General features: G+C 43.3%; 1 protein-coding gene across 1 annotated transcript in view; it reads right to left on the bottom strand.

The window, feature by feature from the left end:
- erbin (erbb2 interacting protein) overlaps positions 1-15,252 on the bottom strand; it is a 47,865-nt gene that overhangs the window by 1,202 nt on the left and 31,411 nt on the right. Inside the window, exons 8-23 of the mRNA XM_040158091.1 lie at positions 14,542-14,605; positions 14,103-14,177; positions 13,208-13,352; positions 12,278-12,350; positions 10,551-10,680; positions 10,312-10,427; positions 9,348-9,417; positions 7,875-7,974; positions 6,009-6,130; positions 5,347-5,520; positions 4,985-5,170; positions 4,764-4,878; positions 4,471-4,654; positions 2,848-4,375; positions 422-478; positions 41-211 (exon numbers count right to left, since the gene is read on the bottom strand). Of these exons, the coding sequence (XP_040014025.1) occupies positions 41-211; positions 422-478; positions 2,848-4,375; positions 4,471-4,654; positions 4,764-4,878; positions 4,985-5,170; positions 5,347-5,520; positions 6,009-6,130; positions 7,875-7,974; positions 9,348-9,417; positions 10,312-10,427; positions 10,551-10,680; positions 12,278-12,350; positions 13,208-13,352; positions 14,103-14,177; positions 14,542-14,605 (3,310 nt within the window). The remainder of the gene's footprint in view (positions 1-40; positions 212-421; positions 479-2,847; positions 4,376-4,470; positions 4,655-4,763; positions 4,879-4,984; positions 5,171-5,346; positions 5,521-6,008; positions 6,131-7,874; positions 7,975-9,347; positions 9,418-10,311; positions 10,428-10,550; positions 10,681-12,277; positions 12,351-13,207; positions 13,353-14,102; positions 14,178-14,541; positions 14,606-15,252) is intronic.

Here is a 15,252-nt window from a genome sequence, read left to right as displayed (position 1 = left end):
TGTTTCTACGAGTCATGTCGCACTAAACACCACCCCTCACCTCTTGCTGCATTGTGTCGTGCATGGGGATGCGCGGGGGCCCTTGGGGCGGCTGGGAGACTTTGAGCATCAGGTAATCAATGAGCTGCTCTCTGGAAGGGTGGCGGGCCATGGGCGCCTGGCTCATCTGAGGACGACCACAAGGGCCCACCTGACCGTTCATCAAAGGCACCTGGGGGACAAAAACGCGCAGTCATGAAGTAACATGTTGCGGCGGGATTTTCTTTACTTAAAAAACAAGCTGTGCTGCATCATGGCAGAAGCAAAGGCAACCTCTTCGGAGCCAAGTAATTTCACAATCGGCCATTTTTTTTAAATTTGACAACCACTATTTTTTTTTTTGGCTCTGCAGCATAAAATCAGCCCCTAAATGTACACATACTTTTCTGTGGGGGTCCATGGTGTAGCTCTGCTGCCCTTGGGGGGCATACACATCATCCTGAAACAAAAGAGAGTGATGATTAGCAACACTGTGCCCAAACCTCACTCCACTAAAACTCATTTACAACAAAAGGAAAATGCATGTGACACTTCATTAGATACTGACGTGAATATTTCTCATGTTGGGTGGTGACATTAGGCAAGTGAGGTGTGGATTTTGAAGAGAGGAAAGAGACAGATCTTATTAAAATGATGAAAAACTGAGATTAAACTGGGCTTAGTTTCTAGTCAGACACTAGGCAGAATGTAATTCTGAGGTTCATAAATATCAAGTAGGGAAGAGGTTATACAACACTCTCACCAACATCTTAGGAGAAAGAGGTTTTTTTTTACCCTCTTCTACAGATTCTAATATCCACTATCTAGATCACACAGACGCACACTTGTACCACTTACCTTTCGCAAACACAGTTTTCATCCCCGCGCACACGCAAAGTGAGAGGTTACGAAATGATTCTGAAGCGATCAGAAGTAGGAGTGAAGACGATGAATGAGCAAAACAAAGATCTGAAGTGCAGTTAAAGGAGAAGAAAGTCATGGTGGCTGAGATGCATTACGTGATTGGAGTGTGGCAGGGTGCAGGGAGAACGCAAGGGGAAGATGATTACGATGTTAAAGAACCTGGCGGCTTTCTCATATTACTTAAACTGAGCTTTTAAAAAAACAAACAAAAAAAAAACAAACCAAAAAGAAACAAACCCAAAACGTTTAATTTCTGTAAAAGGGCCTGTTTCATCACAGCTTGGGGTGACACACATTGTGCAGACTTGCTGTGAATGTGTCACTAGAAATACGAGCCTCCCGTTGCACACCAGACAGAAACCTATTCTTTTTGTTCAAAACTTGAATGGGATGTAGTAGATAAAATGAAGTATGCTACAACACGGTAAACTTGTAAGGAACAGTAAAGCCACCAAACCAACTGGATGATGGTACGAAAAAAAAGTGGAACCCATTTAAACAAGTCTATTTGATTTAAACCAGAAACAGCTACACGAAGGCCCTGTTAAAACCCATCTATTTTTCGTGCTGAGAAAACATCGTGTGCTAGGAAGGGTTTGTGGGTGTGATGTATACTTTCATTTGTCTATGAAAGGACAAGTGAAAGATGGCTTCTGAGCATCAGTGATAACTTCCCAACATCAAGGAGACAAGGAAACAGACTTTTCCTTATCTTCTGAAGGATGCGGAAGTAGCACGATCTGGAAGCCCCAGCTTAGTATGAGCTGAAGGAGCTAACTAGAAGTTCACAGTACTCACACAGAAGCCCAGATCTCCGTGGGGCTGTCCCTCTCTGGCACTAAAGACCAGAGTCCCTCGGCTGGCATGCATATCCCTACAGCTGCCGTAGTGAGACCAGCTCAGCGGAGCGTTATTGGAATTATAGGAGCGAGACAGCGTGTTCTGAACAGAGGGACCAAACGACATGCCAGCGGTGGCCATGCAATCCACCAAACGAGAATGACATAAAAGACACAACAACACGGGTTTTTCAGCATATACAGAAACAACATGCAGTGAATCTGAAGCATTGCGCACACAGCTGGGTTAGTAGGCTGTTATAAAAGTGTCAGCTCCACATTCAAGGGTCAGTTCACCAAAAAAATCTGTAATGGTATTTAGCCATGCAGGCAGTTTTGGTTTTACTTGTCCAGGTTTCGAGACACCCCTGGTACAATAGAGGTGAATGAAATTTCATTAGCGGTGATCACAACACTACAACCTTACATTTAAAAAATGTAGTCGTAATTAGACCATGAATTCTTGAGTTATGGCCAAAACCGTGTTTTGTGAGGTCACAGTGACCTTGACCTTTGACCACAAAATTCTAATCAGGTCGCCCTTGAGTCCAAGTAAATGTTCCTGAGATATCGCGTTCACGAGAATGGGACGTACGTACGAACAACCCGAGAACATGATGCCTACGGCCTCCGCTGTAGCTGGCGTGGAGACGTAATAAAACCGAAGTTATCTGCAAGGCTACGGAGATGTGAGAAGTTATGTTTCTGTGATTTGGGTGAAACAACCCTTTAAAAAGGGCTCGAGAAAGGCTTGATGAATATTTTAATCTTATTCACACAACGCTGTGATGTCTTTGGCACTATTAAACTAATTTAAACTAATCTAATAGCAGCTCTACAGCAGGTTTAGGACGTACAGATCTTAGCAATATTGCTTGTAAGTATATTCATACTGTTGGTCAGCTAAGAGGTATCTGGTCATGGGTTAACCACTACAAAAACACTGGTTAACCACAAATTCCACCGTGTAACTGTAATAATGACTCAGAGGACAACAAAAACAAAACACTGACAATCAATCACTTTGGAATCTGGTGATACATTTCATCATATTAGTACTTTTTACCTTTTCCATTTTCTTGGCCTCGATGTGTCGCATCACCTGGTCTCTCCAGTCTGCTGGCACCCTTCCTGCTCCCGCTCCTCCCGACACCTGTCCAGGACCGTCCAGGAGTGAGTGCTCAGACTTCACCCTGGTGTTGGGCCTCTTGCTGGGGCTGCTGTGCTGGTAGTTGAAATCGCAGACAGACATGGTCCTCTCCGGGAGCTCGTGGGGCTGCGGCCGCGCGCCCAGAGGCCTGGAAGCCCCGGGTACATCAATGCTGTATGTGCGAGCTGAGAGGGGCCTCTGCATGGCCTGGCTCATTGCCAGCGGCCCTCTGGCGAGGGTGTGAATGTCCCTGTACGTCATGTATTCCCCCTCGGGCAGCTGCATGCGCCTCGGGTCGCCCATGGAAGCTGTGGAGGTGCTGCTGCTTTGTCTCTGCAGAGTGCTGCATCTAGGCTGGCTACTGGTAGAATGAAGTCTCTCCTTAGCCCACATGTCCCCGGCAGGTTTGGGAGCCATGGGAGGCCCCTTTTGCTGGGGCTGTATTGGGTAGGGAGGTGCCTGATTACGATTGGAGTAGTTGGTGTTGGCTAGTGAGTGCGGAGGAGGAGGGAGGTAGCCTTGGTGCTCTGGGGGCATGGGCATCCTCTGGGCCCAGAGGCCCTCTTTTGGCATGGCACTGCTTGTGTACTGTATATTGTACTGAGGAGGAGGGATGCCCATGGCCAGGCTGGAGGAGACCGGATATCTGCTTGTGCTGGCAGGAGGCTTAGAGGAGGAGAGCAGGTCTGAGGAAGATGCAGAGGAGCTGGGGTAGACCTGGAGAACCTGGTCGTTGAGTAACTGACCGGCTGACTTGCTCCTGACTATGCTCTGGCCCTGAGCTCCTGGCCCTGGACCGGCTCCTGCCATCCTAATCATTGCTGCTGTATCATAGGAGTCGTCATCGCCATCGAAGGAGTAGAGCCTCATGCCCCCTGTTTCTATGTTGCTGACACTGTGAGACTTCATCACCTGTGGGGGATGGCACCTTTTCTCTGGAGACAGTTCCTCTGTGCTCTGAGACAGAGACATGTCACTGCTGGCTGTCACGCCTGTCGAGGCCACATGCACAGCAGATGTCTCCACTCTCAATGCTTGGCTTTTGTTCCCCAGACTATTGAAGCAGTCACTGACCTGTTGGTTTCCATTCTGTAAACGCTCCAAGTTGTCATTGCTAAAACCCCGCTTGCTGACCAAGTCCTCCCTGGCTACTGAACCATTCTTGGTTTTGTCCAGCTCATCCAGCTGAACCATGTTTTCGGTCGGTAGCTTGGACACGTTCATATTGATCTGGTCCCACTGGGTGTAGGTGTCTTCCATGCCATTGTTAATTCCCTTCTCAATGAAGGCCAATCTGGCCTCCATGGACAGGTCGTAGTCACCCATTTTTTCTGGCGGTGTCTGCTGGGTTTTCAAAAGGGCCTGAAGGGAAGTTTCAGAGCCATTACCATTATGGAGGAGAGGGGTGGTGTCTTTAGGCTGGTTCATATTCTCATCTGCTTGCCTAAAACATAGAAAAAAAGACTTTAGAATTTGTAATATCAGCAGAAGGAAGATTCTCCTTTTTTGATCAATGTTATCTTGATGAATGGTATCTACCGGCTTTTTGGGATGAAGGGCATCTTTGCCTCTCTCTCCGGAGTGCACAGAGAGTTGTCCTGACTGCTGTCCGTGGTTAGAGACACTGAGTCGGACATGCGAGACGGTGATGAACAGTTACTGTTGTTCTGGTTGCTGTTGGCCACTGTGTCATCCAGCAAAGAGTCTGCGTCTTTCCCATCGTCTGTTATTCAGAAATATCAGTTAGTGTACTGTACCTCGACAAGTTCACTCTTTAAGTTTAATTTTCCAGTTAAAATAGTATATTTCAGTGACTCAAACGAAACTTTTACCTTTTTTGTCCTTACTTAAAGTCACTACTTTAGGCTGGTTGATGGAGATCTCAATAAGAGGGGGCCTCATCTCTGCTATTTTCATCTCATCTTCATCTGACAGCTCCTCAGAATCCTGAGGAAAAATACAATCATTTTCTTCAAGCTTCTTTTTAAGATAAATATTCATAATATACTTGCTGTACTTCTAATAATATTGAGGGGCTAAATTTTCGGGGTACCTCCATTGTGTCCTCATGGTTCATCAGAGAGCCCTCTGAAGATTTGAGTGGGACTTTCTGGGAGCTGTAAGATGCATCTGAAGTGTCTTTTGATTCTGGTGCAGAAGGATTTTGGGCACATGTCTTGGCAGACACTTGGGGATCCTTGTCTGACGCCATGCCGTTGGGGCATGGGGCCTCTATCACCTGCGCAAAAAACAGTCTAGGTGGTCAGTCTGTATTCAAAATATTCCTTCATTTGGACGTGGAAAATGTAGTTTATTAAAGAGGAACAAAAGCGAGGCATAGAAAAAATAGACAAGAAATGAAAGTGAAAGTAATACTTTCTTTCCAAATAAAATCAAATTTTATCTGAAGCTGACCTTAACGCCCACATCCTGCACTCCGATATGGTTCCTCTCGCTTGGTTTTGCATCTTTCCCCGACTCGTCGCTTGACTCATCCTCCTTCAGCCTGTGAGCCACAGACTGGGCTGTCTTCACCATGTTCTTCAGCTCGTCTGGGTATGGTGTAGGGTAGCGCTTCAGGTTTCCCTCCTGGAAGAGGGCACGTAGACTTCAAATTAAAATAATCTGGGTGCACTTTTCATAGAAGTGGCACCAGGAGAGGTGAAATGTTAGCTTGATCTTTTCAAGTGATTTTCCCCACTCGGGCTGGACTAGCAGTCAGTGGTCAGTGGGAACTAGATGGAGAATGATGTCCATGAGGTGAATTCAATATCATACCGACACATTTCCCTTACATTAACAGCACTAAGGACACATTTTAAGAAATTTTAGGTTTATGTACAGAGCCATCTGTCCAACTAGGTTACTAAAGATCCTCAACAACTTCTAACAATATTTTACTTAAGAAGGTGCAGAAAATGGGACAAGAGAGACCTTTTACATGAAAAAAGCTACAACAAGTGAAGGGTTTTGCCTAACCATGCTATAATGGCCCTTGCAGCTGTGGTAAAGCATGTCACCACAGTCATTTTTACTTTCACAGTTATGTTAACATAATACAAACGTGTGACACTAACCTTTGGGGGTGTTTCTCTCTCATCCTTGTCCTCGTCACACTCAAACGCCACCTGAGCTCGATGCTTGCGTTGTTCCTCCCAGAGAGCTGGATTGAAGCTCTCAGAGTCAGAGTTGGGGATGTCTGAAAAGAAAAGCGGAAACCAGGACGAGGTTAATGTGTTAGTTTTTAATTAAGGCTTTGTAAGCCATCCCCGGAGAGTTCAATTCTCGGTGGTCAAGTCTCACTTTGACCACAAGATGGTGCAACGACAACAAGTGGTCTGCCAATAAATCGAAGGAGTTGTGGAGGAAGTTGAAATTCAGAAGTTAGACTTGTAAGTTCCCTTACAAATCTTTGAAAAATATTCTTCTAATAAACTACATTCAAATGAAAGAATCTGAAAAACTGCAGAACAATATTTTGAAAGGCTTGACCCTGGGCTTCAATCTGACCTCACTGTATTTTAAATTAGACAATAAATCCAGCTAAAAATCATAAAATGCAAAAGGGGAAGTCAATCGCTCACCAATAAAGCAAAAACATAAAAAGTCCAATCAATAAACATTCTTGTAGGATTTGCCTCCAACTTCTTGTGAATATCAACAATATGCCAACACTCCTGTATCAGATTTCGAAGTACTAAGCATTCAACTCATCTCAGGCCTTCACTGTCACACTCCTGTATGACTCCTACATGTTTGGAAAGAGAGAGCGAGATCGTGATTACTACGACAACGACGTCATGATGGTTGTGGTTGGAACTGTGCAGCTTTCGTGAAACTCTGCATCCGGCATCGTGCAATGTTTACCTGCTCTCTGTTGTGTCTGTCAATGTCAACTGGCACAACAGATACGAAACTGGACGGAAAATATCAACTAAATTCATATCATGCAACTAAATTAAATTAACTAAAGATGTCCATACTCGGTTCATTTTTAGCCAACATCAGCTGAAATTAGGTCATGTCAAGAACTCTGGTTGTCCACTACTTAACACACCACACCGGATTGTGAATGTACAGTGGATAATATGAGTCACCTGACGTGCATTTTCCACATCAACAAGTTGTAAAACATAGTAATTGCCATCAGATCACGACTTATTCCAGCTTCTCAGGAAAGCACGAGGAAACAGATAAGGCTCTTTTGGAAAAATTCCCAGCAAGTAACTGTGGAAAATGGTATAAAGCAGATGACTGGCAGATAGCAGGCCAGAACTTAGATACAGTAACTTTTCTGGTTGTGCAACACATCGCTCACATTGTCCCAAAAAAAACAAAAAAAAACAAACAAACTACCATTTCAGTAGCTCAAGCACACGGATCTTAAACCACTAATTACTCCAAAGATAAGATGCAACAGGGTCAGTGTAAGCTGTCTGGTGCAATAGGAAACTAAACCGGACTAACAGATGCTTGACAAGAGAAGACGACTAGTGTTTCTTCTGCAGCCTTGGTCTCAGGTAACAAGGTCCCTCATTAATAAGCATTCAGGGATCCACGCAGGTCACCTCTAGGACTGCTATAATGAAGATGGCAGTTGTAGTCATGGTGGTGCCTGAGAAGCTGACATCAAAATACATTTACTTTACCAAAAAATTCGATCTCTACGACTTATTTTATTCACCTTTTTATTTTCATACTGAGTATTTTTTCAGGGTGCTGTCTTTATAAATTGTGCTCATATTAGTCAAACATGTAAAGCTGCACGAGATGAATGAGGGCTTGGTTGTACTGATTGACTAACGAGTCCTAATCTTTAATACCCAGCTCAATGTTTCTGACCTCAAAACAGGTCAGAAACATTCGCAGTTTGAGCGTCTGTCAGAGGAATCATGAAAGAATATGAAAGGGAAGTTAAGTCTTGTTGAGTGCAGAGTACTCACAGTCCTCAGTCCTGGTTTGCTGGGGGAACATGTAGTTGGTCAGCACAGTTTTGCGTGTCTCTGGGTCCTCCTCCTTCTGGAGCGGGATCAGGGGCTTTGACTGCGGGAGACAAAAAGTAGGTTTGAGTGTGCCATCTGCAATGAGCAGTACTTCGTTGAGCGTCCTGGTGATCTCTCTGCCTCGCTTTAGCGTGGCAAGTAAACAGGGGTACGTGATCAGTACATAAAAAAAAGGCTTAAATCTGGTCCATTTGGACAACACATAACCAAATGCCTCTTCCCGTCATGAAGCTGCCTTAAGCTCCACCAGTGTCCCCTAGGCCCTGTCACCATTGCGGCATCTCCCCAACAGTATCCTTGTGTCTTGGTGCTGATGTGCCTGTTGCCTATTCCTGACTCTGGTTAATTAAAGCTAATTTATATAGCACCTTTATAGTGTCAGAAAGTGCTTAACAAGTCAGTAAAATTGAAGGAAATTACAATTTCCACACACTTTAATGACTCAAAAGCCCTCAATAAAAGAATTGTTTGTACAAATAAGATTTCAGACACAATTTAAAACAGCCACACTGACAAACCTCATGTCTACATGAAAGCTGTTTCAAGAGCCTGGAGACAAAAGTTTGGTCTTGAACTAAGGGACAGCCATAAAGCCCTGGTTATATGACCCTAGAGCCCTCCCTGTAGAGCATTCACAAATGTAAGCAGGAGACTGGCTGTGGAGAGCCATGTAAGTGATGAGACAATTCTTAAATTTGATTGTGTATTCCATAGCTGGCTGACCTGAAGCCAGGACAGGCGAGGTGTGGGCTCTACGGCCGGGCTCTGGGTAACGGGTGTTTTTCTGCAGCATTCTGATAGAGCTGCAGTTTTTCTGTGACAATTTGTTTAGACATATGAACAGAGACTTTACATTTCCGCCTCTGTTGGGCTTATCTCGTTTTTGGTCGAGGGCCACAGTAGCCGAGGCAGAAGTCCAACTTTCAAGTACCACGACTTGCCTGGTAACCTTGATCTCTCTACGTCCGCTTTTACTAGCTGCCGCCGCCTTATCTCATAAACTGGCTCCCTGTCATTCAGATTTGTGTCATGCCACTTTAGACATGCTTGACGGGCTTGTCTAGATCACCACACTGTAGCCCTTAAACATTTACTACGGGCAGGACATTCATTGGGATCCTCTTACAAATGAAAGATGTAGAGTTTAGGGTATCACCAGGTCTGACCTACAATTCCATTTGGCACGTTAAGATCAAATGTCCTGGAAGTGGCTTGCCGCATTTTGAATGTGTCTTCCTGTGAGCTGCCTGGCCTGGGGAGACTAATTTATAGCTGACTGCAGCGGCGAGTCGTGTATTCTGCTGCCTGTACAATCAATACAGATCAGATCAATGTCTGACAGCTCTGAACTTGGTAGCGCCTTTTTTGAAACCCTTATATTTGCGAGTTATACATAATGTGATGTGATCCTACCTGATTTTCAGACAGCCACATTGCAGTCATCTGGTTCAGTTTCATGAAACTGTAAGGAAGATTTTTCAACCTGCAGCGGAACAAAAACAAAGGTACTCAGCCCTCTTGCGTCAACAACCTAAAAAAGACTCACAAACCTCATGCATTTTACAGAAAAAAAAAAAAAAAAAAGTGTTGGAAATATTGTGAGAGTTAAATCTATGAGGGCCCACTATAAAGTTTGCCTGTAGCCATATTTCATTTTTACTTAGAAAAAAAATAAATGTCAGTGCTGTGGGGTCGCGGCCAAAGTTATTCATTGTATTTGGCACAGAGCAGGCACGAGGAATGGAAAACCCCCGATCAAAATCTCTTGTCAGGCCGTAGCTTCCAAACTCATTTTTTATTCTGGCCAGAATTGAGATCCTTCGATCATGATGTTGTAATTAGTAGGTTACATGTCAGACGGTGTGCCTGCTGTTGTAAGAATGAAATCAATACATTCTTTTGCTTTTTGTTTTGTTTTCACCAACTGACGCAGTTCATAGTGAAGCAATTACTAGAAGGCCTTAGGAATGCCCCTCAAAAAGCTACTTCTAAAATGACTAGGACGGCGAGTACGGATTCTTTTTATTTATTTATTAATCTGCATGATTATTTTCTCGATTGAGGAATCGTTCAGTCTAAAAAAATGTGAAAAAGGTCCTATGCCGCACGGCGACATCTTTAAATGTCTTGTTCTGTCTGACCAATGGAACAAAAATGAAACAGATTCAAATTACAGTGATATAAAACAGAGAAAAGCAGCAAATCCTCACATCTGAGAAAGTGGATAATTTTTCTTATTTCACACTAATAATTTTAACTTTTTGCTCAAAAACTGACTTTTAGATTAGCAATAACCTAAAATACAAAGAAAAAAAGAATTACTTTTGTTCTTACACTTGACCCTCATTATGCACGAACACTGTCAGTCCAGACTCACTTGTTGTTGCTAAGATTGATGACCTTGAGCTTCTGCATGTCACCCATCTCCTCAGGCAAAGACTCCAGCTTGTTGGAATGTAGAAAGAGCACAGTGGCAGTCTTCCAGTTACCCATCTGTGAGGGGAAGAACCCGAGGATTCAGAGCCACGCTAGCTGTTACAGATGAGCAGGCCGACATGGCGTGCGACTCAGTACATCTCCACAAACACATGTGCACACTCTAATGTGCATACACACCTCAGGGGGAAGCTGGGTAAGGAAGTTGTGATCTGCAGCAAAGGTGCGGATGCGGACACACTGGCCGACGGAAGAGGGCAAGGCTTCGATCTCATTGAAACTGCAGTCCAGCTCTTCCAGAGATGTCAGCCTAATACAATAGGAAGCCAGAGGAGAAAGACAGGCGACTTTAATCATGTGGTGCAAATACTGTATATATTGTTCCTGTACTTTTTATTTCTTCCAGGTTATATAACTGTAATGGTCTTTTCTCACGTCGGGCCACTTAAGCTCATTCAGAATGCTGCTGCAAAAGTCCCAACAAAGACCCAAGAAAACTGAACACAACCCACCAGTTCTCAGGTCTCTTTACTGGCTTGTGGTGTGTCAGAGAGCAGAGTTTAAAGTACCGCTGCTCGTCTATAAATCTCTCAGTGGCTTAGGGTCACAATACATCTGACTGTCTGACCCTCTTGGCTTCTCAGGTCGTCAGGCAGAGGGGCTGTTTACTGTTCTTTGTGTTTGAACTAAACACGGAGAAGCAGCATTTAGTTACTGCGCACCACAGAGCTCGAACGAACCCCCAGAGGATGACAGACATGAACCGACTTTGACCATCTTTAAATCCAGTTTATAGACTTTCATTTTGTAGACCACCTTTAACAGAACCTTAAAGATTATGTCATTTCTAACTGAACCCATGCTGAACCCAGAAGTGCAGTGCAGCTTGGGCTTTCTGCTGAATGAACAAAGCAAATGCACTCGGCGGAATCAGATGAATGAAAAGTGGGTCTGACCTGCATGAGAGCTACTGTGTTCTAGCACCGTCAAACTCCGATACACAGGATTTGACCCCCCTACCCGCTGAATACAGACCAGGGACAAACAATGCAGTGCACCAACAGTGCATCTAATAAAAATCAGCTACATATATATGTGGGGGGGGTAATAATAAATAAATAAATAAATTTAAAAAATCAGCTTGCTTAAGCTAAAATCCTTGCATAGGATTAAGATAAACCATAGGCTTTGTCACATAATCGGTATCAAAGTACATGAGACACATTCTAAACTAAGGGATAATTGACGGTGTTTGGAAACAGTGGACGAAAAACAAAAATGGTGCAGCTGTAATAGTAATTGTCAATTGATGTAGATTTGTTTCTTCCATGGCTGTTGGAGTGGAATGATTACAACAAACAAAAAAACCAAATAAAACAAAAACAAAAAACCTAGATGGATTAAATTGGAGCCTGGTCTTTGTGCTGGACCTCAATGATTCAGAGTAGATGGAGGATCAGCATGTCAACCTGGCTCGCTCACTATAGCCCTCAGCAGCTGTTGACTGCTGGGTTTACCTGTCTGCTGCAGACAACATCAGTCTGAGAACAGCGACGGCTGATTTAATCCCTCAGTATCGTATCGGAGGGTCACCAGGGCAAGGATTACCATGGACTCCTCCCCAGTGAAGCAGACCTCAAACTGTTTCCATAAATCAATATGGCAGACTCAGAACCGTGACAATCCATTACCGTCATTCAGAGTTCATAATCATGGCCGTTATCAGTTACTCAATATCATCAGCGTTAGACCAAAACAAATAAAGCATCAGAGCACATTATGTTTAATGGGAATATCTGACAGACGTTTCATGCGATCAGTGGATGGCAGATGAAAACAGCACAATAATCCACTGATCTCACAGGGTTTATTCGCCTGATATTAAAAGCTACTGCTGTAACACTCACCCTCCAACAGAGTCTGGCACGTACATCAGCTGGTTCTCATCCACTTTCAGTGCGGTCAGTTTCTTCAGTGTGCCTGAAGAAAGAGGGAGAGAGAGAAAGAGAAACAGGGGATTGGAGAGATGCATGCAACGGCTCAGGGCAGTTATTGATTATCACTTCTTGTTGCACCACATAGAGTAATATCAATACGCCGGTTAATTGGATTAATTCATACCATCGTCAATACAGTAATCAGTTCAGTAGTCATCAACCCTGACTTCTACAGCGCTGTCCTTCTGGACTCCTCTGATTTTTGTAGTCTGGTCTTAACTCATGAACATTATGGTTTTCCCAAAAGGATGAAAGGAAGCAAGTAATTAAAAATATCTACATATATCAGTTTGGTCAGTCCAAAGTTCTAAGTTTCCTTTACCCATTCTCAATTTTCCATTTATCGGTGAAGGCAAAATGAACTAAAATTGTAAAAAAAACAGAGCTGCACAATATCTGCGAAGGAAGAAATGAAAATGAGAAAGAATCAGTTATGAGATATAATTGTACTTTCTTATGTTTTAAAACCATACTTTGGCATAATTTTGAGAATTCTTTAGTTAAAACTCAACATCTTGCGGCATTACTGCACTGTGGACACCTGAGATTGTATTGTAACTGGAGAAAAGGTAATTGCATCCTCTTCTTCGATGATTTCTTTCAGTATGAATTTTGAAAGTTGATGAACTTTTAGCTACACAGGAAAAACATTGTCACGTCATCTGTGGTAATTAGACCACTTAAATACAACACTGGAACGGACCCAGAAAAGAAAGACGCACTGGCAATAGCTAAAAGAGAGTTAAGGTGTTTCGTAATAGATTTTCGTCAATTACAAATGTGTGTGTGTGTGTGTGTGTGTGTGTGTGTGTGTGCGCGCGCGTGTGTTGTATTCTTCACCGATGGAGCCGGGCAGCTGTGTGAGGGCATTGTTGGAGAGCAGGAGGTCCTGCAGACTCTCACAGCCGCAGATTTGCTCATCTACCATCTCCAGGTTGTTCTTGGACACATCCAGGTACACTAGCTGTTTTAGCATCCCAAGCATCTGGATAGATAAAACGAGACACACACACACACACACACACACACACACACACACACACACACACACACACAAAGTAAAGAGAAAAATCACACAGAATTTTCACTGATATCTCAGTATCCTCACTTAATTTATGCCAAGGATTACTCAGATTACCACTGTTGACTGAACACAATTACAATAAATCCTTAGCAGTGAGGTAAAGTAACTATTTATCAGGTAGCGGCATCACAGACATGATATCATGCCCAAATGAAAATTACATAAAAAGGAAAACAGTTGCTGTGTTCAGTTTTGCTTTTTTCAGATGCTTGACAGACACGACCAGACTGTGATTCCAGCTGATTGAACTGAAGGGCGTGTAGCAGAACTAACACTTTAATTATGACCCAGTTATAAACAAGCTGGTCATTTGGATGAAAAACGCATCTCATGTAACACATTCAGACTACAAAAGCATCATTATAAATTAATTACTTTCAAAGAAAATAACTTAACAGCTGCAGAAGTTTTATCATTAAGTCGTAACGGGGCATCTGCAAACCCAAAAGTCTGCATTTTTTCCCCCTGTAAATCTGACTAATTGTGTTCCTTCAGCGAGAGAGTCATTTCTAAACTGCAGGTCCTTCAAGGCTGTTTCTCAGAGACCTGAAAGTCTGATGTAAACTGACAGGAAATAAATTCAGGATGACGTTTTGGGACACAGCAGGCACCGAAAGTACGAAAAGTATGGAGAATGACTGTAAGTTATACCCCAGGTAAAAATGTCAGTCTGTTCCCATCCATCCACAGTTCCTTTATTCCAGTCAGCTGCTCCAACACCTCAGGCTGCAGATGTAAAGAGGAGAGAGGAGGTTAAGTGATAGGGATGTGTGTGTGGGTGTGAGTGTGTTTTAAGGTGTGTGTGTGTGTGTGTGTATGCGCCTGCTGGGCAGGGACATGAGCTTGACTCATAAACAAGCTAAAAATGAATCATGAGACAATTTATTTGTTCCACTGTGATTACTGTGTAATAAGAACGTTGTCTTGCACAGAAGACAAACAAGCACTTATTGTTTGTGCGCTTAGAAAACAGAGCTTCCATTTTAAAAATGAAAAAGGAAAGGGAGGAGTTTAAGGAAGGAGGAGTTGAGGTCACCACCAGAGAGGTGGAGAGCCCTGGGCACTGACAGACCGACTGACAGATACTCACCACTTCAGTGAACTCATTACTCCCCAGGTCCAACCTCTCCAGCTGCGTGAGTTTCTGCATGCTTCTGTAGACACAAAGGACAGACAGGAAGTGGGATACTAAAAATCAAGGAATAACAAAAAAATAAAAATAAAATAAAATAAAATTAATTAATTAATCACTCAAATATGACGACTTGAATGGAAAACACTTAACGGCACCCCCCTTGATGAAACCAAAGCATCGGCCAGGATTACAAGCAACATTGGCCATGTGCTTCGGAAAGAAAGCCAAAAGAAACTTTCCTTTTCTTCCTTAACATTATCTGTCATTTTTCAGGTTACATTTTGGATAGCACACATGCTCTGCCTTTGTTCCTTTCGCTGAATAATTTTATGAGGAAATAAATACCATGTAGACCTCAGGCGTGACAGAAATATGCTCCGAATAATGGAAAATGTGACGTATGCTAGCCCTGAGCCATGCTCTAGAATTTTCTCTTCACATTCAGGTCACAGCCGCGCATTCCCTGCTACACTGTAAACAAGCAGATAAAAACCAGGACTATTCAACTGTTTATTATATTTAAATGATCACCAGTGCCAGACAAATTGGAGGTAAAATATTCATAAAAGGCTCGAGTCACATTCTGAGGAGCAATAGTGAAAAATGATCATGGTCCCATTACTCATAATCTACTGACAAGATGCCTTTGAGGGAATTTAAGCTCCA

The sequence above is a fragment of the Xiphias gladius genome, chromosome 20 (assembly GCF_016859285.1).
Source record: "Xiphias gladius isolate SHS-SW01 ecotype Sanya breed wild chromosome 20, ASM1685928v1, whole genome shotgun sequence".
In the NCBI taxonomy this organism is placed as follows: domain Eukaryota; kingdom Metazoa; phylum Chordata; class Actinopteri; order Istiophoriformes; family Xiphiidae; genus Xiphias; species Xiphias gladius.
Note: the sequence above shows the minus strand (reverse complement) of the source record. Positions and strands in the feature narration are given on the sequence as shown.